This window comes from Poecilia mexicana, unplaced genomic scaffold (genome assembly GCF_051168715.1).
Source record: "Poecilia mexicana isolate PSO_F unplaced genomic scaffold, ASM5116871v1 scaffold_19, whole genome shotgun sequence".
Classification (NCBI taxonomy): domain Eukaryota; kingdom Metazoa; phylum Chordata; class Actinopteri; order Cyprinodontiformes; family Poeciliidae; genus Poecilia; species Poecilia mexicana.
Window position 1 is genome coordinate 6,460,696 of NW_028263388.1, and position 25,248 is coordinate 6,485,943.

General features: G+C 37.9%; 1 protein-coding gene across 1 annotated transcript in view; it reads left to right on the forward strand.

Annotated features, from left to right (window-relative positions):
- The window catches only part of LOC106904111 (ras-related protein Rab-26-like), an 82,821-nt gene that overhangs the window by 12,220 nt on the left and 45,353 nt on the right, over positions 1-25,248 (forward strand). The window contains exon 3 of the mRNA XM_088016577.1: positions 24,264-24,305. Coding sequence (XP_087872703.1) covers positions 24,264-24,305 — 42 coding nt within the window. The remainder of the gene's footprint in view (positions 1-24,263; positions 24,306-25,248) is intronic.

Consider the following 25,248-nt stretch of genomic DNA (forward strand, 5'->3'; position numbering starts at 1 on the left):
GCAGAGTTTAACTTAAAGTATCCAATCATCGTCCAAAAAACTGGACAACAGTTTGTGTCAACATATAATAAATTATTGTAGCTGTCATAGTACACCTTATCATTTCTATTGGAATATATAAGGTTACATTATTTTCTGTGGTGTTTTTTTTCCTATTTATTTTTAACAGAGGGCTCCTAATAGAGATCAGATCAAATGCTTTGAAAATTCACCCAAAAACTGTACATTTTGTACAGTTTTAGATAATGGAGGCTGTGAATTCCTTCTCTTCTTATTCTCATCATCTTTAGCTTCTGAAGCAGTTTGGCTTCCGTCTCTAGTGGTTACTCAGCAGCTTGTTTTCAGAGTGAAATGTTGCTGGGAACATTAAGCATGAGATTACAGTAAGCTGTCTTTCCTAAGAGCGTAAGGCAGCATGTTCATGGGAAACGTGTTCATTTGAGAGCTGGCGGTAGAACAGAAACAGAGGAACATGCTGGATCTCCTGACTGTGATCTCTGTAATTAAATGAGTAAATTAGACTGTTGTTTACTGGCATACTGAGGAGCACATCGCCTTCCAAAAGTATTCATGCACCTTAGTCTTGCATTTTGTCAGGCTGAAACCATTTTATTGGGATGTTGAGCACAAGCACAAAAGGGTGCATCATTGTGAATTGGAAGAAAAAACATTTTTTTAAAGTAATCTGAAAAGTATAGGGTTCACATGTACTCACCTCTGTTTTTAGGGATTCACAATCTACTGCGAATGTATCACCATTGCAATATCGTGTGTACAAAGGATAGTTTGGAGCAGAATATTTGTTGGCAAAAGTATTCAATGTGTTTTGAACCTGCGTTTTTCATGCTAACATAACATTCAGCCAGAGAGTCTTATGGCACCAGATGTTCACACTGGAGATTATAAATGATGCCCAGTATGCTGAATGTCACACAGTGACGGAAACACAGATGAGGAGGAAAGAAGAAAGTAGGCATGTATGACAACTGAATTTGTAATCACAACATCGATCATAATTAAAGATTTTCTAATCTCTTGCTGCCCTAATAAGAATAATTTTCAAAAACAGATAAAGAAAAATGATACTTGAAAGATTCACTAAAAAATGCAGGTTAACTGTCAACAAGATGGCAGAAGATGAGCATAACTTCAGGTCATCTGTTTATAATTCCTGTGGGTTTTTTTCACAGGGTTAAAAATTGCAGGGTTAAAACCCCCCCCCGGCAATTTAAATTTCTTTCAGTATCACACCACCCCATTTACTCTAATGCTCCTAAATAGATTAAGTAAATATAGTCCACATCAGCATAATTTTCTCAGTACAAATCCAACTGTTGTGTGGGGAGCTGAGATGTTAAAGAAAATTAGTTAAAAAGTCGACTTGAAAAAGAAGTTGTCAAGATTATCTAATATTTTGAAGATACTTTGAAGATCGCAAAAAGGTGATCTATCCAGGTGAGACAAAATGGAGCGTATTGATTTGCATTCAAAACAAAAAGTCTGCAGCCCATCACCGTAAACACACCGTTCCTATGGTGAAATGAAAAGTGTTGCAGAGATCACAGATTTTCTTTGAAATGTGCGTGGGTTCAAAATACAACATTTTATTAGGGTAATTCATCTCCCGACTTTCAAGTCCAAACAGAACCCACCAATACCAACTGAGTCTGTGATGTTTGCTGCGTTACCAAGAAAAACCTGAAGCTGATTTTACTACTGTCTTGGGGAAAAGTGAAGACGAATGATCCCAGCTTCTTTCTAAGCTACCCTGCGTTTGTAGTCTCTGTTTTGTACCCGATTCATTTATTCCTGGTGTGTGACGGGGCTGAAGTCGGTCTACTCCTACAAACCTGTCAAAAACACACACACACACACACACACAGTCCAGCCTGCTCGTCTGCTCCATTTTACCTTTTTCCTTTTTGCATCACATGACTCCTCAAGTACTTGTTGTACTCCCAGGAGACCGTTGTTATGGGCGAGTAACCATGACAACATAGCAACTGTGTGGTGACTGCTTCTATCAAATTCTGCCCGTTTAGCGAGGCAGATGGCTCTCGGGCTTGTTTTGCCTCAGGTTTGCCTGAGGTGGAGATGTCGGCTGTTTGGACGTCGCCGTACCCGCTGAGTAACCGTGACAACATCTGGACACGGTGGCAGATTTTCAGATGGGTCTGTCACGCACCGTTTTGATTCTTGCCACGCTGGATGATGAAAAAGCTTTACCTCACACTCACAGCTGACTTGTGTTCTCTGAGAGCTGGAAGCCGTCCAAGTCAATCAGAGTGGTTCAGTGAAGGCTGCTGAACGGCTCCACCGGAGCGAGACGAGGTTAAAGTGTTGATCTGCTCCCCACGCAAGGCTTCACATGGAGAATTGATTTCTTCCAGTGAGAAACAAATTATTTTCTGCTCGCAGCAGAACGGGAATGGTTGATTATATCTGAACCACTCATGAAAACATAACGCATGTTTCTGGCGTCGTCGTTGGGATTTGATTGGAAATGTTGAAATTTTCAACAAAATTTGAAATCTGGCCTCAAAAAAAAAAAGTTTAAATCAGTTTAGGTTTAACCCACGTCATACGTCAAAGGACAGTTATCCCTGACTCTGGCAAATGCATGAAAACTTATGAATTCGAAGAAAGTAAAAAAAAAAAAAAGATCTTTAAAAATTGCTGTCTTTGTTTTCTGGCATTTAGCAAATAGAAATAATTTTGGTAATTCTGACCTAGAACTTCATTTTGGTCTAACTTTTTCATTGGACAGAGGCATATATGTCTTTATTCTGTGCATGTAAATATCTTTAAAAAAATAAAAAAATAAGGGTGCGTCTCCAGATGGTGATGTCTGAAGCTTCAAAACCCACACCCTTTCTTCAACAGATGTTTTGCAGAACAGAAATTTTCTTTCCACTTTAGCCGTCTGTATGTAAAGATTTTTTCCACTTATCGACCACTTGCAAAAATATATAAATGTCCACAAAAGTTTCCACATACTCCACTAGCTGGGAGTAATCAAGCTTCTTCTACTTTTGCTTGAAGGACTTAACCTTCCTATCGACAAATCTGCACATAGTCTAAGGGACGGCATTTCACATTTGATTTTAGTCACTCCATCATTTATAATTAGAAATGTTGTAGGAAGGAGGTCACCCTTAAAACACAATGCTGAATCATTCAGTTCGCTGCCGCTCACACAGGATGTTAAATGTGTTTATCTGATGAATTATTTTATGTGGGTGAACGCAAGTGAATGAATTTTTAGTTGGCTGGAAAGAGCCGTTTGTTAGCAAACTGCTTCATCACTCGCGGTGTGAGGAAAAGACTCGTCTCTGATTTATCGCAGTTGTGAGAAATCACAACACAGCTGCTAAAACTTCTGCTCCCTCCATATGGAGCGCCGCCTCATCTTTATTTTTCACATGACTGCAACTTCACACAGGGTGCCCATTCACTTTGAGCAGTTTGTTCCAAGGAAATCTTTTTAGAAAAATATTATCACAGAAAAATTCTGGGATATTTTGCTATTTTTTTATAATTATTTCTATTTTGGTCTGGCCTTTAAAACTTTTTATTTATAACAAAATAGTTTAAGTTAATTTAAAACAATCAGCCATCTGTAATGCAAAAGCAAAGAAATCCCAGGCTGCATAGGAAACGCGTACATTCACCATATTTTAACTCCAAGCACACATTTCACACTAATTCAATAGAGTCTAGAGTCTAGGTTCAAATCCATGTTAAATTCACAGACTGTCTGACTTTCTTTTAACCATGAGATGAAGTGAGAAGTCAGTTCAGCCGCCTCAGCCAGGAAATCTTCTTATAGTCTTATATTTAAGACATGCAGGACAGGATTCTGGCTACCAAACATCACATAATTGGCTTTTAAGAGCTGAACGTTGTAGGTAATTTCATGCTTTTTACAAGGGGAAATTTTCAAAGGTATAGATTAGATTATTTCAGAAGTATTCAAATGTACAAAAAGATGCCATCAATCATTTAATTTAGCTTTATCCATTGTTGGAGATGAAGGATAATGATGTTGCAGCTGCTTGTCTTTCACCGCCTTAGAGGATCTGAACTAATCATGTTTTTCTTAAGTTCTTTTTTTATTGTCAAATCACTCTATGGGTTATAGGTTATTATATAATTGTTGTGTGCTTGTGAATCCAGCTAGCTCTATGCATTCAAATCAGATTCATAGTTTTTGTAATACTTGCCATCACTTTCTTGTGCCACTGTGGGTGATATCTACATTTTGTTTCAGTTAAAATGTTCTTCCACTTTTTTTGTTTGTTTTTGGCTTAAAACATTAAAATAAACGGTACATGTATGCAATCCATCACTCTTATTGTTACAACACAGTTTTTAAATAACAGTTAATTAACTATGAGGCATGTCAACAATTCACACACAGCTCATTAATTAAGCTAATCAACCAAACCATGGTTTAGTTGTTTTTTTTTTGGACTGTGAAAGGAGGCTGAAGCCCACAGAGAAATCCCATCCATCACCAGGAGAACATGCCAGCTTCATGCAGAAAGCCAAGGCTGGGCATAGACACCAGGTTTTTCTTGCTGCTTTTGATCTACATCTTTTTTCAGATTTTTGTGTCACTAATGTAAAATAGTAACTGTGTTTTTATCAACACTTTTTGTTTTTTTTCTTTTTATATTTGGATTGCTGGGAGCTGCCAAATTCAAAATAATTTACTCAATTTTACAAAAAAGTCAGACGATCGCTTGAGGTGTTGGGGGGGTGGGGGGAGAGTTTTTGCATGATTTATTGTTTCTCTCTTTTCTCGCTTTCCACCAAAACCAGGATGATAAAAGTCTTCAGTCTGGTGCACTGAGGTCAACTAGGCCTTTCTTGAAGGGCAATTTTATTTAGACTTGATTATTCATCTTGTTTGTTCTCTTTTTTCATTTATTTTGGATATTTAAATGTCTCCCAGTTCCAGTGTTGATTTAGAGTTTAGTGTTAGGATTTAGAGTTTATTGATCGTTGAGAATGTGCTCTTGCATTATTGTGCCTTTAGCATTATATTACTCAAATTATCTCAAGACAACAGTATTATTTGTCACAGTAACTTCTGGGACAATTTATCATCCAGCAAAATGCATTATTGAGACAGGCCTACTGCCATCCAGTGGTGGTTCTGTGCCTTACCAGAGACATGAAGATTGTAAAAATATCCAATTCCAAACCTCCAGTACAGAGGAGGGAACTCTGAATTTTTTCTTAGATATGTGGCTCATGCTGCTTGCTGCAACAATGCATAACGCAGTGGTTCTTAACCTGGGTTTGATCGAACCCCAGGGGTTCGGTGGGTCGGTCTTAGGGGTTCGGCGGAGCCTCTGCCACGGAGGTAAAGACACTTGTGTAAAGTCGTGATGATGCCCCGCTTTGCCACTACTTGCTGCAGAGGATCGCGTTACATTGCTTAGCCAATCAGCACTGATTGAAGGAGTTCCACCCTCAGCATGGATTTGAACTTGTGTCTTTAATTACTTCAGCAAAGCTCACAGTTTTTACCAAATTCTGTAGCTGTCGGTGTACAGTCATCCCTCACTATAACACGGTTCACCTTTCACGGTCTCGCTGCTTCGCGGATTTTTTTGTGCAGTTTTTTCCACAGTGCATTGTATTCTGCGTCCTGATTGGCTAAACAGTCTCCGAGATCCTTCTCTACCTGTGTGCCAATAATGTATTTAAATATAAGTAATACAGATTGGCCATTCAGGAGATGAAAGCTGAAAACTTTGAATGACTGCTAGAAAAATCTGTGGCCAGAATCAGCGCAAAACCGACCGGATATGCATATTCAGAGCCCGGCTTTTAAACGGAAATAGAAACAAGAAGCAGCAGCAGCCAGCAAATTTCCATCTCAGATGATTCTTCTGCATCGTTAACAATTGCTATTTAGAACAATCATGATAAATGTATGATGGTTGTGAGTTATATGTTGTAGCCCATTGGAAAACAATCAAGAATCAACTGCCTCATGTTTAATTCTCATTATCTGAAGGGCATGATGATACCTAGATGATTAGTTAATGTTTCTTCAGTGTCCTTCATGGAAATAATGTCGTCTCCTCTCCGCCTGTACGTCCCTGCTGCAGTAAATCAACATTAATCAGATACCGGTGATGCTTGGAAATCCTGGATTCACATAAGCGGGACCAAACACAGCAGTGTAGCATATCTCATTTTAATGTGCTGAGGATTTGAACTAAGTTCCAGATTAATTTTTTCCCCCACCGCATTGAAAACAAATGAATACATTACCCAATAGTTGGTTTATCACAAAGATGGTGATGAACACATAGATGAGGATCATCACGATGCTATCCCTTAACTGATCCTCATTACTGCATAAAATTAAATTAGATTATAAACTGGTTTCGAATATGATTCTGGTGGTAGAGGTAATGGCGTATATAAGTGTGTCAAAAGATTCAACGATAAAAGGATATTGTGTTTTTTGGTCACCAGAGTCTGTAGTAGAAATATATTCTCTCTACAGTAACACCCAGGTTTCTGGGATTACAGTGAGATGTTTCACTGAAATATGGTATGATCTTCCTGGTTGGCATTGTTGCCTTCATTGAAACCATTTCAGTTTGCTTAATGATTTATCCAAGATTATTGTCTCTTATGGTGTTTCATTGGATAAACTACAGATATTTGTGGAGATGACTGATATATTTGGAAGATGGAATCTAGTTCTGAGTAATCTTTGCATCACAGATTTTGTTATTTTGTTAATGTTTATTATGGCAATACATTTGTATTGCCATAATAATTGATTTCAGAATCAATATTTTACAGAAAAAAACTCTTCTGTACATCTGTAGGACTGGTGTGAATGTAATTATGCATTTTTCCATGAATTAATGACACTGAACACTGGTGCTGATTTAAAATGAATAAAAAATGACTGACTTCCCAGACTTTGAATCTTTCTTTGTGGGTTATAATTGAAAATTATTAACACAATTATACATCACATGCTCAAACCAGTAGGCAGACAATTTCTGTTAAACCACCTGCAAGTCTTTTATGCAAGTCCAACGGATTGACTTTCTATCCTGTCAGTCTGTAAAATTGCATAAAGTGTCTTTGGGCTCCTGCTTCTAAGTTTTGCCACCAATTTAAAATTGAAATTAGGTTTAACATTTGGATATGTTTTGATGTAAACCATTGGGTTGTTGTCCTGCTGGAAGGTAAGAATGGCATTCCTCCAGGATTGAGCTAAATTTAGCTTCATCATTTTTCCTTAAGAGCCCCATTTGGGAATTGCAATTAAAAATAACTTATCACCTGATTCTTCCACCTGAGGTATGAATCTTAGCAGCTCTTCCAGAGTTACCATGGTCAGTTTAAGTGGGAAGCCAAGCTTTTCTAGGTCTGCCAATGTCCCTGACCTGTCTGGTGTCATGTGGGGGAAAAAAATGTGAATACTTTTGCAAAAGAACAGTGATATTATCAGACTGTAAATATTCCTAGCTGCTGTGTGAGTGGGACTCAGGGACACAGCTAAAAAAATCAAAAACTTAGGCTGTTAGATCTGATCTGAGGAGCAGAACTCAAAGCTTTGATAAACGGATCAACATATTGCTGAAAATAGTTTGCCCTCTGTTGCTATTTTGAATCGAATAAAACAAACGTTCCTAAAGGCTCTGCAAACATACAGCTAATCTGCTCTGTATCTATAGCAACATGCATATGCATCATACAGTATGAGTCATACATCATGAGGGAGCAATGTTATTTAAACTAATGGCTGGTCAGGTAAGTAATGATTATCTTCCCCTGAGAATCGTTTTTTAAAGCTATGATTTGTCAGAAGTGGCAAATGTGGATGGAAAATCACAGTTATTAGCTTTTTAAAAGGGCTAAGTTTGCCATGAATAAATAACGTAAAATAAACATTGTAAATAGTAGGCTAGCATTGACTTTTTTCACTAGCTGGCTACAGGTCAGCAAGACCCAATATAAACATGTCAGGAAGAAACGGACCATACTGCAGCTTCTTGAAAAGTCACAGAGATCATAGTATCAATATGGGCAAATTACATTCAAGTTATGTATGAGGAATATCGACTTAAGGTTTGTCATGACATTTTGTGGAAGTCTATATTGAGAATGATAAAAGGTGATCGTAAAAAGGGATTTTAATAAATCCTTCGCGGTGGTTTTGGCAGAAGTCTGTGTTGAGAATAAATAATTCTGTTTTATTCTCTTTTAGCTATTTGCATGCTTGTATTCACATACATGCATTCACATAGTCCGCTTGTTCGCAAAGCTAAAGGAAATGACATGTTGGGAAACACCCTCAAAGCTAAGGTTAAAGGCCCTCTTTAGGGTGTAGCTTAGGCAGAGGCTAACAAAGGGAATTACAAACTGCTGTTTGATGCTTTTTGCTCTATTAGGCCATAAGAATAGCATGCACAAACGGACCAGCTGTATTTTAGTCTTAATAAAAGGAATTCATGAATTCAATTTCAACCTCATACATCCAAAACTTAATGGAGAAAAGATATTTCTCCACATCTGGAAATGTCAAAGCTCCACAGTGGGAACATCTACCAAGATATGAAACTAAGGGTGCATTCATACTAGCGCTGCTTAATCTGCTTTAATCAAACTCTAGTTTGTTTGCCTAGACAGTCTGGTTCGTTTGGGAAAGCACTCAAACTGATGCGCACCATAAAAGTGAACCTGCGTCTCGATGTGGTTGAAGTGAACTCTGGGACGGTTCAAATACATATGTGAATGCCAAGTGGACTGGAGACCGCTTTAAAAGCAAGAAGTGGATTATAATGTAGGGCATTCTGGGAAATTCAACCAAAACTACCACATTAGTCTAGCACCAGCGGGAGAAATGGCTTTTTTTTTTTTTTTTTGCCAAAAGGAAAAAAACAGCCACTAAAATCTGACGCCACTCGAGTTTTGTTTACATTTCCTGAAGAAGGAAGTTGCGCTCATTTTGTCTTCAGAGGGGCTCATGTCTTTTCCTTCAGTGGTTCTTGGTGCAGCGCCACCACAGGCGAGGAGGTGAACAGGTTTTTCAAAGGTTTTTGATTCATTTGACACAGAGCAGTGTGAAAGAGAACTGTACCAGCTGAAAATGAAACATGTTGCAATTTTTGTCTCCAATCGAACCGAGTCTACGGGACTATCAGGTGAGAAAACACCCTTTAGATTTTGTTCATCAAACAAAGCTCAGATTCTTTAAAAACAGCCCCTTGGAAAGCTGTCTGACCTTTGTAAATCATTGTCTGTAAATCACTATCTTTACTTTAGGACATTTCAACAGGATGCTGGACAATTTGATCAGAGAATGCTTTGACCTTTTGTAAATCTGCTCTCAGTAACACCTCTGAATATTGTAACATAAAGCATGGGCTTGAACATGAGTTTTTAAGCCTGGTAAGATTTTAAATAAGACCACCACGTGACCTAATAGGATTCCCAGCCCATTGTTAGGATAATACTATCATGTCTGGGAAAGGATTGAATGGTTTAGATGGGCTTAGCATGCTCCTCGCCTCGTAATAGGAATTTTTTCTGAAGTCTCTCTTGTGGGGTAAAAAATGGCAGCAACCTTGCACATCTACGTAAGATGTGTTCAGGCTTTTATTTAAAGATTGCACCATTATAAAATGCTTCATTCCAATTCATTGATCAATGTGAGGTTCTTGCAGCGTAACCTTGAGCATAAATAGTATCTCTGCAATCATGGGGGGAAATTAACTCCCGCCTCTGGCTAAACATAGGGAAATTTGTTCAGTGGAGGATAAATGGGATCAACCCACAAGCCAAAGTGGGAGGTTTGCAATCTAAACAAGGCAAAGTGCTCCATATTTTTTAAACTAGCCTGCTGGGGGACCTGAACTGTTCTATACATCTGTTTGATGTGACTGGAGCTCATCTCTGCCTCACACCAACAGCTGGAGAATGGAGGCTAAACATTATGAATGACGATACTCAAATCGCTCCGCCTGTATGGGAAAACTGCACAAGGTCAAAATATGTCCACTCAAATCCTTACCGTTACCGTGAATAACTTTGGTAAAACATAATCATAATCATTGCTCATACTGGTGTAAGCTTACGTTCTTGGACTTGTCCCTTAAGGTGTGCTGGTTTGTTTTAAACACCAAGCTGTTAAACTGCAGTACAAGTAGAAATTCTCTGTTGTGAGAGTAGAAGTTTGTCCCCCAGGATAGAAAAAAGCAGCTTTAGGTGGAAATGTGAGCCCGACTTCGGTCGACTACCCCTCGTTTGAAATCTATGTTGACTTTTGACAGTAAGGCCAAGACGGAGAGGGTAAGCGCTTTCATGGATCTGTAGCTTTTATGTCCATAAGCCAGACTTCTTCTATCAGACGCAGCTGTACCAGCCCACAGGGAATTAAATAACAAGAATAGAAAAACTGTAGATAAGAGTAAAGAAATAAATAAAGGGGAAAATCTTGTTTCAGCAGTTTCTTTGAAAGAAAACTCGGGGATACAAATTGGAAGGCATGGTCGTTGTTCAGAAACCAGAGGTCAAAGCTGACGTGAACAAGAATCTAACCGGACGAATGAACAGGCTTGTTTGCGTGGTAGAAAGATCAAAATGGCTACCCTAAAGATTAGTTTACAGTCCTCAGGCTTCAGAAGCAGCAACATTGGGAGGGCTTTTAGACTCTAGAAGGAAGGCAGAGTCATTTCTAGCAAAACAAACAAACCATAAATAGAACTGGATGAGGTGTGAAAGAGAGAGTCACAGAGGATGACAAATCTGGGATTAGCTGGTCTTATTACCAGATGTTGTACATTAGCACAACAGATTTCATTAAAGAGGATGACACATAAAAAATACAATTATCAGTCACCCAAAAGTGTGATCTAATGATGCGAATAATCAATTATTTCAACTCTTAATTCCCCTCAGTGCAAAGCAGAAACATAGTAACTATGACTAAGCAGCCGGCTAGAACTAATCTTAACTTTAATTAGTGAGTCTGACTGCAGCAAGGGCTGCAGCTTCCTCTATTATTTATTTAAGGTCTATTTAGACTACTAAGCTGACATTGCAGGGTTTTCATTTTAATGATGTAGTCACAGCTAAACAAAATAAAACATTGATACTCAAGGTCGGTAGTTGACTTTTTCAGAAAGTTAATGAGAAAAATGCTTTTTAAAATTAGACGGAGAGCTATTTGTTTAAACTTTTTTTTTTGCACGATATGTTTTGGTTATTTTTCCAGTATTACCTTTTCTTATACTGGTATTACAAAATGGTATTTATGTACTTTGAGAAATATATTAGTTTTATTGCTTATTAATGGATGAAAAACTACCGAACTGTGACACAAACCACACACATTAATCACACGCAGTCAGATATAAAATCCTAATAGTGAAAGCGGACTAGTTGAAGTGAAATAACAGTGTGGGAGAGTCTTTAATTGACAACAAGGTAATTTATCCTTGACCGTCTTGTGTTTTCCATTTTCACCACATTTACCAGGTTTTAGATGCTAAAACAACTTAAATGCAGCTGAGTGGCTAATTGGACATCCAGAGCAGTTTTTTTCCCCCCCATCCTTAATCAACAGATCACGTTATGTTGATTACAGTTCATACTAAACCATGCGTATGTTGACTTTGGTTCCCTCCAGTCAGAGAAGACGGTCTTTCATTAGCTGTGTTTCTGTGCAGACAGAGACAGCAGCAGGGCAAAGCAGATGTTCATGCCACGTTGGGTTATTTGGACCCAAGGCTGGTGAAAGGAAATTACTTTTTATATTTCTTCTTCCTCGGTTGGATTGAGTAACAGATATATTTGTCAGTGTCAGCCTACAGTAGTTCTTGTAATCGTCTTGTTTTTGGAGCACACCGGTCTTTCTCAGACCAACACTTTGAAAACTTGAGGATCCAGCAAGTTGGAACTATTAACTCTCATTAAGTCCCCATTAATTGGACGGAGCCCTGTTGACACCTGCATTGTTAAAGCCCAGCTGTGTTTGTTGTTTTAAGCTTTTTGTTGTTTACTTTCCAGCAGTGAATCATGTAGATGCAGTGAAGGAAATTAGCAGCAGCTGAAAGCCAAATGCTGACAACCAAGTTTGTGTCCCTGAAGTTTCTTATCTGCTTCGCTGACAGGTTTTCTTTCTTCCTTTCTTTAAATGTCTGGCTGAGCTACTTGGTGTGAGAACTTGGAAGCTTAACAAGCTCCCTTGCCTGCAGGTTGACTCTTTACAGATTAAAATTGCATTAGCACAGGTCAGAGTTAATCATTTCAAAATTCATAATTTTTACATGAAAGTGTCATGTAAAATTTAGCAGATTGTTGCAGATGGTAATAAAATTCAACCTTGAATATACTTATCTGTTGTGCTATGTTTTTTTTTAAAATAAATTATTGCATGAACAAACTTATTTGCGTGTGATTTTTTTAAATTATTTTTTATTACATTTCTTATTTAAACATTGCAATTGCAAAATTATTTTCCTGACATTAGCGACTTATCAACACAGTTTTGCACACATTTGTAATGGGAACACAGCTAGTGGCTGCACTTCCTTCTTCCCATGACTTCAGCACCATATGGGCTCGTGGTTCTGGTGGCATCTGGTTTGCAGATTCTATTCTGTGTGATGCTTGTAGTTTCTAAGAAGTTTTAAAGATTCCCTCTCTAAATGCAGACCTTGAGGTCTCCGTTTCCTGTCTCAGCTGAAGGACTTCTTGCAGATTGATTGTTCATATATATTCAGAGCAGACTCTGGTCAGACCGGCGGGTTGATTGGCGTGGCTGTCCTATGGCGGCTGTTGAATCTTAATGCTCGTTTGTGTGTAGGTGTTTGTCATTGTGCATCATTTTGTCCTTTTTGTTATCTTTTTTTTTTTCTTTACTATATTTGTGTAATTGAAATGTTCTGCTTGTGTAAAACATGCCATCCTCTCTGTTTGATAGCCTGTCCTTTTGGTGTGGATTTATGTGGGAGTGTGTGGGCGGATACATCCCAATATACTAAAAATGTGTCAGTCTTTTCAAAAAGCCCATTCCAAAATGTGCTGCGTTCCTGTTGCTATGCATTTCAGAGCTGCCTCGGTGATTTACTCACTCAGACTGACCAAGGAGCTGTTGGTGCCAGTTTTCAGCATTAGTCTTAGTGCACCACAGATAAAGGAGCGCAGTGGTGACCAGTTTAATTTTAAATTTAGAGTCTGGAGTTATCAGCAGTGAAATGTGTTTTTACCACCGTTACTGAACGGTAGCCAGTGTTTTCTGCAGCTGTAAAGACAACAAATGAAAATAGTGTAGAATTAGAAAACCACCCATGGGGTATTCAGAAGTAGAGCTACAACTGATAGATTCTGACTTGTACTGAAGTGATTAACAATAAAAATAAAAACAAAACTCCATCACCTATAATTCCTTTCATCTCACTTTTTCTTTATTTATTTTTTTAATAGCCATTATTTATTAGGAAAAACCAAAGTAGAAAGACTGAAGCCGTACCTGGAATGCTGGTAATTTAAAACCTATTCACCTCTTTTATGATAAAGTTTATAGTGAAAAATGAACAACCCTGGGGAGTGGAATAGGCCTTTCCCTGAAGAAAACACTGTCAGCATACAGAACCTCCACATTTTGTTTTTAAACTTGTTTAAAAACAAAGCAATTTGTTTTTTTGTTAAAAATTGAAAACATTTTTAAATATTACTTTGAAAAGCAATATTTTAGCTCTGCTTTCTTCCTACCAAACCTGTTTACTAATTCAAATGTCTGCATTTTTTTTTTTTTTTGCAATTGATTCTTTTCACTCTTTCCCCCGAGTCAATCAATCAATCAATCAATCAAATTTTATTTGTATAGCACATTTCAGCAGCAAGGCATTTCAAAGTGCTTTACATAATTAAAATAAAAACAACATGTGACATTGATTAAAAAAGATAACATTAAAACCAGCACCCCTTTTAGGACTTCAGTTAAATGTCATTTAACTGGGGCTCTAACCCTCTGGGACTTTAGTCAAAAACACCGTTTGACAAGGACTCCAACCTCTAGGTTTTTAGTTGAAACGCCGTCAACTGGGACTCTAAACCCTGTAGGACTTTAGTTAAACGTCATTTAACAAGGATTCTCACATCCCTAGATATAGATTCGTTGAACTGGGACGTTTTCCGGGGAGGCTTTACATAGACAGTGTGAAAGAAATAAAAAGAAGTTAATAACTAGATGAAAACTAAAGATAAAAACATTAGAAACATCAAAGACATCAAAACCCCACACTCTAAACCTAATTTAGCCATGAGCAACTCTAAACAGGTGGGTTTTAAGTTGAGATTTATAGGCACCCAATGTTTCAGCTGTTTTACAGTTTTCTGGAAGTTTGTTCAAAATCTGTGGTGCATAGAAACTGAATGCTGCTTCTCCTGGTTTGGTTCTGGTTCTGGGGATGCAGAGCAGACCAGAACCAGAAAATCTGAGGCGTCTAGATGGTTGGTACAGCAATAACAGATCTTTAATGTATTGTGGTGCTAAACCATTCAGTGATTTATAAACTAACAACAGTATTTTAAAGTCTATTCTTTGAGCTACAGGGAGCCAGTGTAGGGACTTTAAAACTGGTGTTATGTGCGCTATCTTCCTGGTTTTAGTGAGAACGCGAGCAGCAGCGTTCTGGATCAGCTGCAGCTGAAGGATTGATTTATTAGTCAGACCTGTAAAGAAGCTGTTGCAGTAATCAATGCGGCTGAAGATAAACGCATGGATGAGTTTCTCTAGATCGTGCTGAGACATTAGTCCTCTAATCCTGGAGATGTTCTAAAGGTGATAGAAGGCCGACTTTGTGACTGTCTTAATGTGGTTCTGAAGGTTCAGGTCAGAGTCCATCACTACTCCCAGGTTTCGGGCTGATCGCTGGTTTTCATTTGTAATAACTGAAGCTGTGCATTGACATTGAGTGTGGTTTAAAAGGTTTTATGTGGTGAATTTCAGCCTCTTTCAGTCCTCTGAATACTGCACTCATGCTTGTTTCTCTTTTGTTGTGTATTTCTGTATGCAACTGTGTGTATTTGTGTCTTCTCTCCTTTGAGAGAAGACATGTATATAGATTTCAGTTTAGCCATTTATTTTTAATAGATGAGCCTTTATGATTGATAATATATAACTGTACATTGAACATATATATATTTTTATAAACTTAAAGATGGTTTGGATTTTATTGAGTTGTAACCTGGGGATTTCCTCAGCTATGCACCACGTCTCTAAGGAGAGACATGGAGGAAATTAGGTATTGAAAACTGCACACACCTGCTCCTTCATTTAGCAATCAGTAGTCCTATAAATTTGAACTTCTATGCAACGACGGGGCAGCTGACTCCTTTCGCAGACTCCTTCCATATAATAAATATATATTTAGTCATGTAGAAACCAATTTTGATATGGGTAAAAATAAAAAAAATTATTGCTCTTGGGTTCCCCCTGGTGGACACTGTCGGTAATGTTACCCTGTGATTTGAGCTGCTGCTAAAAGCGTATTTAAACCTCCAAAACACCGGTGGAGAAAAGCAAGCAAACCAGTGTCTCAAAAGAGAACTTATTCTTCAGGGAGAAAGAAAAAGAGGAGGAACAGAAAAAGACAAGAAAATTAGCTAAGAGAAAATTAGCTTGATAGCAACCTAGAAAGGTGCCGTTCAAAAGCTAAACATTTATGCTAGCGTCCTTGTATTTGTGTGAAACTGGGTTTGAGTTGATTCTCAAGGATGGCCCTATATATTTCTGAGTTTTTTTGTTTTGTTTTGTTTTTTGGCTTCATAACGTTTGATAACAAAATTTAAAGCTTCTCAATGTTTGACATTGTCTAGAAAAATGTTTTTACTTCAGGCTACAATAGGATGTTCAGTTCCAATGGCATCAATGACATCAGCATTGATGTCATCACTCTATGATATCACAAGGGAATCTCTCTCTTGAATGTAGCTCACAGGCAGCGTTTTTCTCAGACCTGTTCTACAGTTCTATCGCGGCAGATCACTCTTCAGAGCACGTTCGAAGTTTATCGGAAAGAGCGAGATATCGAATTTAGATATTACACGCCTTTCATAGAAGCGAGAATTTACCAGAGTTTAAACATGAAGCAAGAACAGATTGGATGTGAACATGAAGCTTTTCCAGCAGAGCTTTCATGGATCGAAATGATGGAGCTCAACATCCAAGTTGACTACGACGCTATCGTTTTCCCTTTAGGAGACGATAGCGATTTTGTTGAATCTGTTGATTCATCTTCCATTGAGTCGGAAGATCAATCAGCAGAGATCCAGGGGGAATCAAGTCCTTCCAGCGACTTGGAGATTCCAAGATCATTGGAAGTCAAGCAGGAAACATCTCCATCTGCTGACTTCAAGATCACCCCCTTAGTGGAAGAGACAAACGAACACGTTAGAGAGCTGACAAAGCAGGTTGACGATCTTAAAACAGAACTGCAGAGTAAGACCTTTGAACTCCAAGAGGAAAGAGACAGAAGGATTTCATACCAGGCTGAAGTCACATCACAGCAGGAGGAGATTCAAAAGCTGCAAAAACTGTTAGAAAAAGAACGTCAACTGCAAGCTAAACGTGAACAGGTTACTTGCTCTTCTAAAGTTACTGCCGACAAGACCATTCTTCGACAGCTGGAGCAGTTCAAGTGGGAGGCTGAAAAATATGCCTCCCGCAATAAAGGTCTCATAGAAGTAATGGTTGAAGAATATAGAGTGAGACTTAAATACGAGGAGCAGCTCAAAAGTCTCTCTGAGCAAGCTTCCAAATTCAAAGAGCAGGAGGAAACTGTGAAATCTCTGCAGGGTCAGGTTGCGGACCTGAAGGAGAAGTTGAAACTTGCTCTGGATAAGAACCATCAAAGAGTCTGCACCCAACCAGAGGTCCCCCTGCAAACTGAAGGCTCCATACCAACAAAGGAGACCAAGCAAAGGCAGACTTTGAATCAACGAGGGGTCTCCATGCATAGCCTGGCTCAGCCTTTGCGTCGACCCACATCCAGGTTTCAAGCAGAAGGCTCCCTGCCAACAGAGGAGACTAAGGAAAGACAGACCTCCATTCAACCAGAGAGGTCTGAGGAAAGATGGACCTCCAATCAACTAGGGAGGTCCGAAGAAAGATGGACCTCCAATCAACTAGGGAGGTCTGAAGAAAGACGGACCTCCAATCAACCAGGGAGGTCCGAAGAAAGATGGACCTCCAATCACCCAAGGAGGTCCGAGGAAAGACAGACATCCATGCGACCAAACTCCACTGGTTGCATGGAGGGCCTTCATGCTGGCGTTGGCATGAAGACCAATCTATGCCCGGCTCGGCCTTTACATCGACCCACACCCAGGTGGCACTAACCTGGGTCATTATCCAAACCCAGGTTTTGCCAACACTGGGCATTATGAAAATTCAACGCTTTACACAAATTTAGAAAATTAAAACAGACACAGGCAAATAAAATTCCTCACTCCAAAATCAATGGAGAAAACACAGCATCAATTTCAGCTGTCCAGAAACAACCAATCAGAACCAAAAGTGTTAAATGTGTCTCAGCACATTCAATATATTAGAAACCAATCAGAACCAAAAGTTTGTCCTTTGGTTTGATTGGTTTCTAATGTATTGAATGTGTCTACTGGTATCCTGCAGCTATGCAATTGGCAGAAAAACAACCTAACATTATATCATCATTACTTATAGAATGATTTTAAAAAACAAAATTCTATACAGGTTTGTCAAAAGTATTTTGACCCATATTGGAACTTTGCATTCATTTCCCTTCATTTTAGTAGCTGCGATTTTGCCTAACCCAGACATTTTCCCCAACTCTAACATTAACTAAAACTTAATTCACAATGAATCCATCATATTAGGACCAGGCTTTGGTCCTAATATGATGGAACTAATATGACACTGTACATATAATGGTGCATTCACACCAAATGCATTTTGACCGTCAGGCGCATCTGGTTAACATTCAAAGTCTATGTGGAGGCGCGTCGAGGGAAGTTGCGGCGCCTTTAGAGCGTCTAGTGCAATGTTGGACGCTCCACATAGACTTTGAATGTAAACCAGACTCGCCTGACGCTCAAAACGTATTTGGTGTGAATGCACCATTAGAATGTTCAGTTCCTATGGTAACAATGACATCAACAGTGATATCACTCTTTGATACATCAAAGGAATCTCTCTCAACTGTATCACAGTTTTTTTCAGACCTGTTCCTGTTTCAGACTTATAAGTTATGAAACTTCTCCTGGAGCTGTTAAAATTATTTGAAGGCACAGAATCAGCCCAGTACAGGTTCACATTCTCAGGTGAGAGAGACTCACCTGGTATAAAGTTAATTTTTCGGTACTGGAATTAATTTATTAATTTAATCAAAGTATGTCATGAATATGTGTTTGTGTACACCATCTTCTTTTTTTTTTGTTTTTTTTACTTTTACCACTAGATGATAAACATGTAGGATATGACATAAACAACATTATTCAGAGATGGGATAAGTTTATAGCAGCTGTGCAAATGATCAAATTGTTTGTTGATTTGCAGTAGTCCACATTTATAGCAGATGTAAAGGGCCCCAAAACCAAATTTTCCTTAGTCCCCCATGGAGGCCTGGTTCAGCAGCCCTGATGCCAACATCTCCAGAAAACGTATTAAAGATGGTGATTGTAGCATGACAAAACATGGAAAACAATTAAGGCTGTGAAAACTTTTGCACGACACTAGTAAAATGTGAGGAGTCAGCAGATAATTGGGTAAATGGGGGAGAAAGGCACTACATGCACAGAATGTGATGCGTCGCGTGGCGCAGTGGATATCTGGGGCACCCAGCCGTCCTGAGTCACGACCCCATCCTCGGTTCTTTTGCTGCATGTCTTTCCCGCTCTCCCATTCACTCCCTTCCCATCAGATTACTGTCAAAATAAAGGACACTAGTGCCGAAAAAAAGCCTTAAAGACAAATAAACAAAAAGCAATATGTTATTGCTTCTTAAAGAAATAAAATATGTCTGCTGCTATGCTGAAAGAGAGCAGAGCTCCAACTTAAAAAAAATTTCATTTGTTACAATTAACCAAATTAAGTTTGTCAAAGTTTGTCAAGTTTGTTACAACTTATTAAGCTCTATTTACTTCGATAAAATGTATTTATGCACTTGTACAAATGAACTTTTTTTTTCTTTTAAGTTCGGTCACCTGTTTTCCTTTTCTTTCCTACTTGTATGAAGGTGAGATGCTCCCATCTGTGATGTGTAAATGATTTTCTGACCTATTTGACTTTTTTTTCTATTTGTTTTTTTTTTCTTTTTTCTTTTTTTTTTTTTTTTTTTTTTTTAGAAATGATGCGTTTTTTATCCTGTTTTTTTTTTTTTTACTTTTTGCATTTCTTTACATCAAAAGTTATTTACCACTTAAACATTTTCATAAGTGGTAAATAAGCAGCTGCGACAGACTGGTGGCCTGTCCAGGATGACCCTGCCTCTTGCCCGAAACGTTCGCTGGAGTTAGTCACCAGCACCCCTCCCAGGCCCACTGGGGGGAGGGAGAGAGGAAGGGATGGATGGATGGATGGATGGATGGATGGATGGATGGATGGATGGATGGATGGATGGATGGATGGATGGATGGATGGATGGATGGATGGATGGATGGATGGATGGATGGATGGTAAATAAGCAGTCAAAATACTTAATGTGAGAGCCATATTCACCGACATGCAGTTCAGTTTCCCACCAGGAGTCAAGGGCAGGCTGACATGTGACTGATGTATGATGGGATGGACTTTTGTTCCCACTGAAATTTTCAGAATACAGAAATATTTTTCAAGCTACATAATTGAGCCATCGACACAAATAAAACTTTAAGGAATAAATGGGACATAAGGAAATTTTATGTTTTAATCAGGTTGTAGCTCACTACCTTTATTCATTTATTTATCTTTTAACTTCACTGTCTACTAAACCTTATTATTCATATTTGGCCCAGAGCTGGCAGAGTAAGTGGTTAATGTTACTCATCGTTCACTTATTACAAAACAAACAAAATAACTACCCTTAACATACCGATTGACTTTAGCATCTTATATTAGCATAGCATGATTAAAGTGAATGCCCTTTAGCATTACCTCTTTGAAAAATGCAGGTATTCTAGTTAGTAAACATTTTCATCAACTATTAAACTCACTATTATTATTATTATTACTACATTCCTTGACAAACACAGTGTTCAACTCTCTGCATGTTGTATTTAGTTGTAGGGATGCACAATAAAAAATTGCAATAATATAGATTATGATTAAGCCAGATTTTCCACATTTTATTTTTATTTCTATTATACGATGAGTTTTAGTACCTCGGTTCCTAAACATAAACCTCTAGAGCGGACGTACATAGGCAGCTAAAGACCATCCAGTTGGCCGGGTACATAATCAATAGACAAAGCGTAAAGAAACTGAAAATATATAAAAATAACAATATTGTGCAACTCCACTTTACACTTTAGCTGGAGGTTTGCTGTCTTCTGAGTTAGTTGGATACATGGAGACGAGTTTCCTGTCCACAGATTTCTCACAGTTTGTTCTAAAAGTCCAAGACACCCAACAGGAGATGCTCTGAGAAGACAATCTAATGGAGACAAATGAACGACAAGTTCCATTAATCACAGTGAATTTCAGTTTTACACCTGTTTAACTTTAGTCAAAGAAATGCCGTGTCTGGTCATGTGGAACCTGTATTTTTGCTTTAGCTTCTACAGTGTGCAGCTTGGACACAAACCACATTAAAGAACAGAGCAATAAACCAATAAGTGACAGGGTCTTGGGAACAATGACAGAACAGACTAAATGACAGGAAAGGAGATTGAATTGGAGCCTCAGGTTGTTGGAAAGTCATTACTAATGCAGTCGTTCAGAGTATTGCTTAAATGTGAAGGTGAAGGAGAAGCAGCAAGTGTGTGTGTGTGTGTTGTAGTAGTTTAATTTAATCTAGCACTTCTTCCTGGGTCATTGTCCCCAAGATGGAAGGTCAGATGTTTTTGGTCATGGAGAAAGTTTGGACGTTGGTTCAGATGTTGGCTGAACGACTCTTGAGGACCATTTATTACCAAGTCAGGTGAGCAGATGTTAAAAGCTGGGAGCATTTCCTGACTGATTGTTTTATTCATTAGTAAAAGTTGTTTCAGGTTTGGGGAATGCTCTCAAATTGCATATCGGAGCCTCCGGATCCAGCAGGATGGAGTTCACACAGTTTAACAGCCGTCATACACACAGAGCTGCCAACATCTTCACAGCACAACAACGTAGTAACGCTGAGTCACAGTCCCACTTTATTTGCTAATAGTCCTGCTCTCACTACATACTATTAGAAGAGGAACTAAATATAGAAGAATAAAATTCAAGAGAACTTAAACATGTTTAAAGATTTCTCTATTAATACTCGAAGATTGGGATAGATTCATAAACCTGGCACTGGTGAACATCTGCTGTTCTGGAGCTTCTGGGTAAATAGACTTTCTGTTTTTAGCTATCTCAGTGTTCAATGCCATGGTACACCCAATTGTTAACAGCTATACAGATTAAAATCCAAGAGGTCTATTATTAAGCTTCTATATTTACCTTGGCTTGACAATGCACATGGTGATTCAAGTCTGAGGAATCCATTTCTGCTGAATGGCTTTGGATGTAGGAGCGAATCAGAACCGTCGCTTCAGTGATTCGTCACATGATTTAGAGAAGCGCATTTCTTCCAAGGGTTCCTTCAACTTCTAGAAAATTTAAACAGTAAAAATGTAGAGCTGGACATGCAGATACATTAAGGTTGTTCCATGACATTTAGGTATGGACTGGTATTAGAAACTGATTTCTGTCTCATTGTAATATAGTTCAAAAGCAGAAATCAACAAAAGCTACAATAAAGATCAATAATCTGATTTATGAAACTGCAAGCCAATACTTTAATTGAGCCTTTTGAAAGAGAAAATGAGCCAATGCTGAAAATTAAATATTGAAATTAAATTGAAATATTTAAATTTAATTTTCTGAAACGGAGATCAAACAGGTTTTTTTTAAAATATGTTTTGATTTTATCAAAAGTAATTGATTATGGAAAATTTAAAGAAAAAAGTGAAAGTTTTTTTTTTAATTAGTACTGATGTACACTGTAGCATTATTTTGTAAATTTATGACTGAAATTTGACAAATTTGTATTACTATTTGTTCAGTAACCGTCATTTGTATACATAGTTTATTTTCCCAACTGACATGCTAGTTCTAGTATAGCTAGCATGAACAGGGCTTATTAGCTGTACAGGAGCTAGCATGAACAAAACAGTAAACATGCTAGCTTCTTTACAGCTAACATGTTGTCTATGTTCGGTCTGGACAGAGAAGAATCCATGTTGTTTCTGGCATCCCTTCAAAAGTAGTTAAAGCTGTTGTAAGAGGTTGTTTATCTGATAAAATATGACGATGATTATTAAATATGTTGAAACCAAAGCCAGGTGGTTTCCCAGCAGTAAGGTAATCCTTACAATTCCTTCCTTGTTTGCTGTCTTACTTCATTCAGAGCCTGCTTGAGCTTGGCAGCTCTCTACTACTAACAAAATAAGCACATACAAGATGAAAAGTGTTTTCCATTTATAAAACTAAACCAAACCTCTGTATCCCATGAAATATGAATGAAATGCATTAAAAATGAAGGCGGTATGATGTTGGTGACTGGTGGAATTACTCCCTGGAGGTTTCACGCTCAGAAAAACAGCATCTGGGTGTTGGTAAAAAAAGAAAAACTTTTTGGAAATTGAAATGATAATAATGAAAAACTAGTTGGGGAGACTTGAGTTATGTGAATTAAAAAAATATATATATATATATATATATATATTTCTTTTTTTATGTTAACATTTAACTGAAAAGTACAAACCAGTAACTTTTCAACTAGATAAAGTAAAAATAATTAAACTTGTTTAAGTCGATAATTATAGAATAAAGATTATAAAACCGTACTAAATGCACTGGCAGATAAAAACAAACAGGATGAAAAAAAAAAGTCACGTAATTAAATTCAATCTATATACAATAATTATTTACTTAAATCTATCTTTTTGAAAAGTTCCTTTAAAGTTATTTTTGTCTTATTTCAAGTGTAGTAAGATATTTGCTCTAAAAACTAGACAAAAATACACTAATGTACAAACTTCGTACTATAGAACAAAGTATTGGAAAATGTTTAGGATGATGCCGTTTAAGAATGAAAAACATAAGACATTATTTTATTTCAATATTCTATCAAAGAATAAAATAAAAACAGCATTTTACATGTAACTTGGTTTTTACAGTGTTTGTCTTTGTTTTTAATAAACGTTCCAGGCTGAGAAGTGCTACAATCATCTGTTTGTTTTAATGAATAACTTTTAATAAATAATCTAAATCTGCCAGTCATCGCTGTATAAACGGTCCTTTTCTACAGAAAGAATCCTATTCTGCTTTTTCAGTGGAACTCTCCATGGTCTGACCCGAGAGAGAGACCTCAGTCTGTCAGTGAATACCAAACACTCTCACAGCAACTCTACCTTCTGCTTGTTTTGTCTTCAGGGGACAAATATGTAGTGATTGTAAGAAAGGAGTCGGTGGTTGCAATACACCAGGGCTGTGATTCAGCCTCCAAAGCCAGCAGGATAAAAAGAAATAAACATTTCTCAAGCGTTGCAGCTTTGTGTCTTCCTTGCATGTTTTTCTTTGCAGCTCTAATAATCTGTTTAGATCCCGATATTTCCACAGTCTCCTGACCGAGTCTGTGAGCCCATCCATTTTATTTGCCAGTGTTATCACAAACCTTGTAATGATTGATGGCTCAGTTAGTTCCATTCTCATTTCATGGAGCCAGAATCATTCCTCATGAGGTGATTCTGCAGACAAATTTAAATGCTTTTGTGTATTTTCATGGATAATGCAGACCGCCTTGCGGCCGTGGTGTTGGTAAATGACGCAACTCTCTGAAACAAAGCCGACATGGAGCAAAGCCCAGGATTTGTGTCTGTGACCTACAGATAGTACAGTGTGGTGACAGCATTACAGCTGTAAAAGAGCGCCTCCCTGGAGAGGCCAGTCATTTTACAACAAATGTTTTTCTACATACTTCAAAATCAACTCTTTCTACCTCCTTGTTTCTCTTTGTATGTACGCACAATTGAGTCATTGAAAGATTGATTTTTCTTTTGTCTTTCAGAATAAAGTCATGACCATCGACAGTGTGAAGGTCAAACTGCAGGTGAGACAGAAGAGCAGTGGATTTTAAAAGATCAAGACTCTTGTTTTATTCTTTGTGTGTGTTTGGGGGGGGGCCTTTTACAGGGTGTCTGTGAATCCTTAAAGTCTTAAATTAGTGTAGCTATATAAAATTAAAGCCTTAAAATGTCATAAATTCTTTTACTTTTTTTATGTAATTTGGTCCTAAGCACATTAATCACAGGTCTTAAATTTTGTCGTGGCAGGACTACTTAATGTCAGACATTCTATGTGGTTTTTTTTTTTTTTTTTTCTCCCACTGGACTTACCCTCCACCGTCAAGTTATAGTATGCAATAAGGTTTTTACTGTCAAAGCTGCCATTATACCCTACCTAGCCAGGTAAACTAGCTAAATAGATACCTTTGCAAGTTAGGTTAGCTAGCTAGACAGATGCCCTATTTAATTAGCTTAGTTGGATAGCTATCTAGATATATACCCTAACTTTTCTCAGGCTAACTTGAGAAAAGTTAGGTTTTCTCTAGCTAACTTAACTAGTCTACTCTACCTAGCTATGTACCTAAGAATATTAGATGACTAGCTAAAGTTCCCTAGCTAGATATCTGGCTAGTTTGGGTACATTATCAGCTACATTACCAGCTAATGTAATAGCAACATATTAGTTGGCTAGCTAATGTACTGTAATATTGGCTATCATTAGCTAGCAATATACTGCTAGCTAGCTTGTTTTGTGTTTATCATGGGTAAGTTCAAATTATCAGTGGTTGGCTTGACAACATTCATCTTTGCCATTGCCTCATTTCTGTTTAAAACCAGGTTTCTGCAGGTCTCACCTACTCTAATTGAAATAACTAATGAAAGGTAAAAACATCCAGTGGTGTAAATACATTCTGTATGTCTTTGTTGCCTTCAGTATGAGGGCAAAGAGGCAAAAGCAACGAGTTAATGAGGCGTGGGTTTATCCAT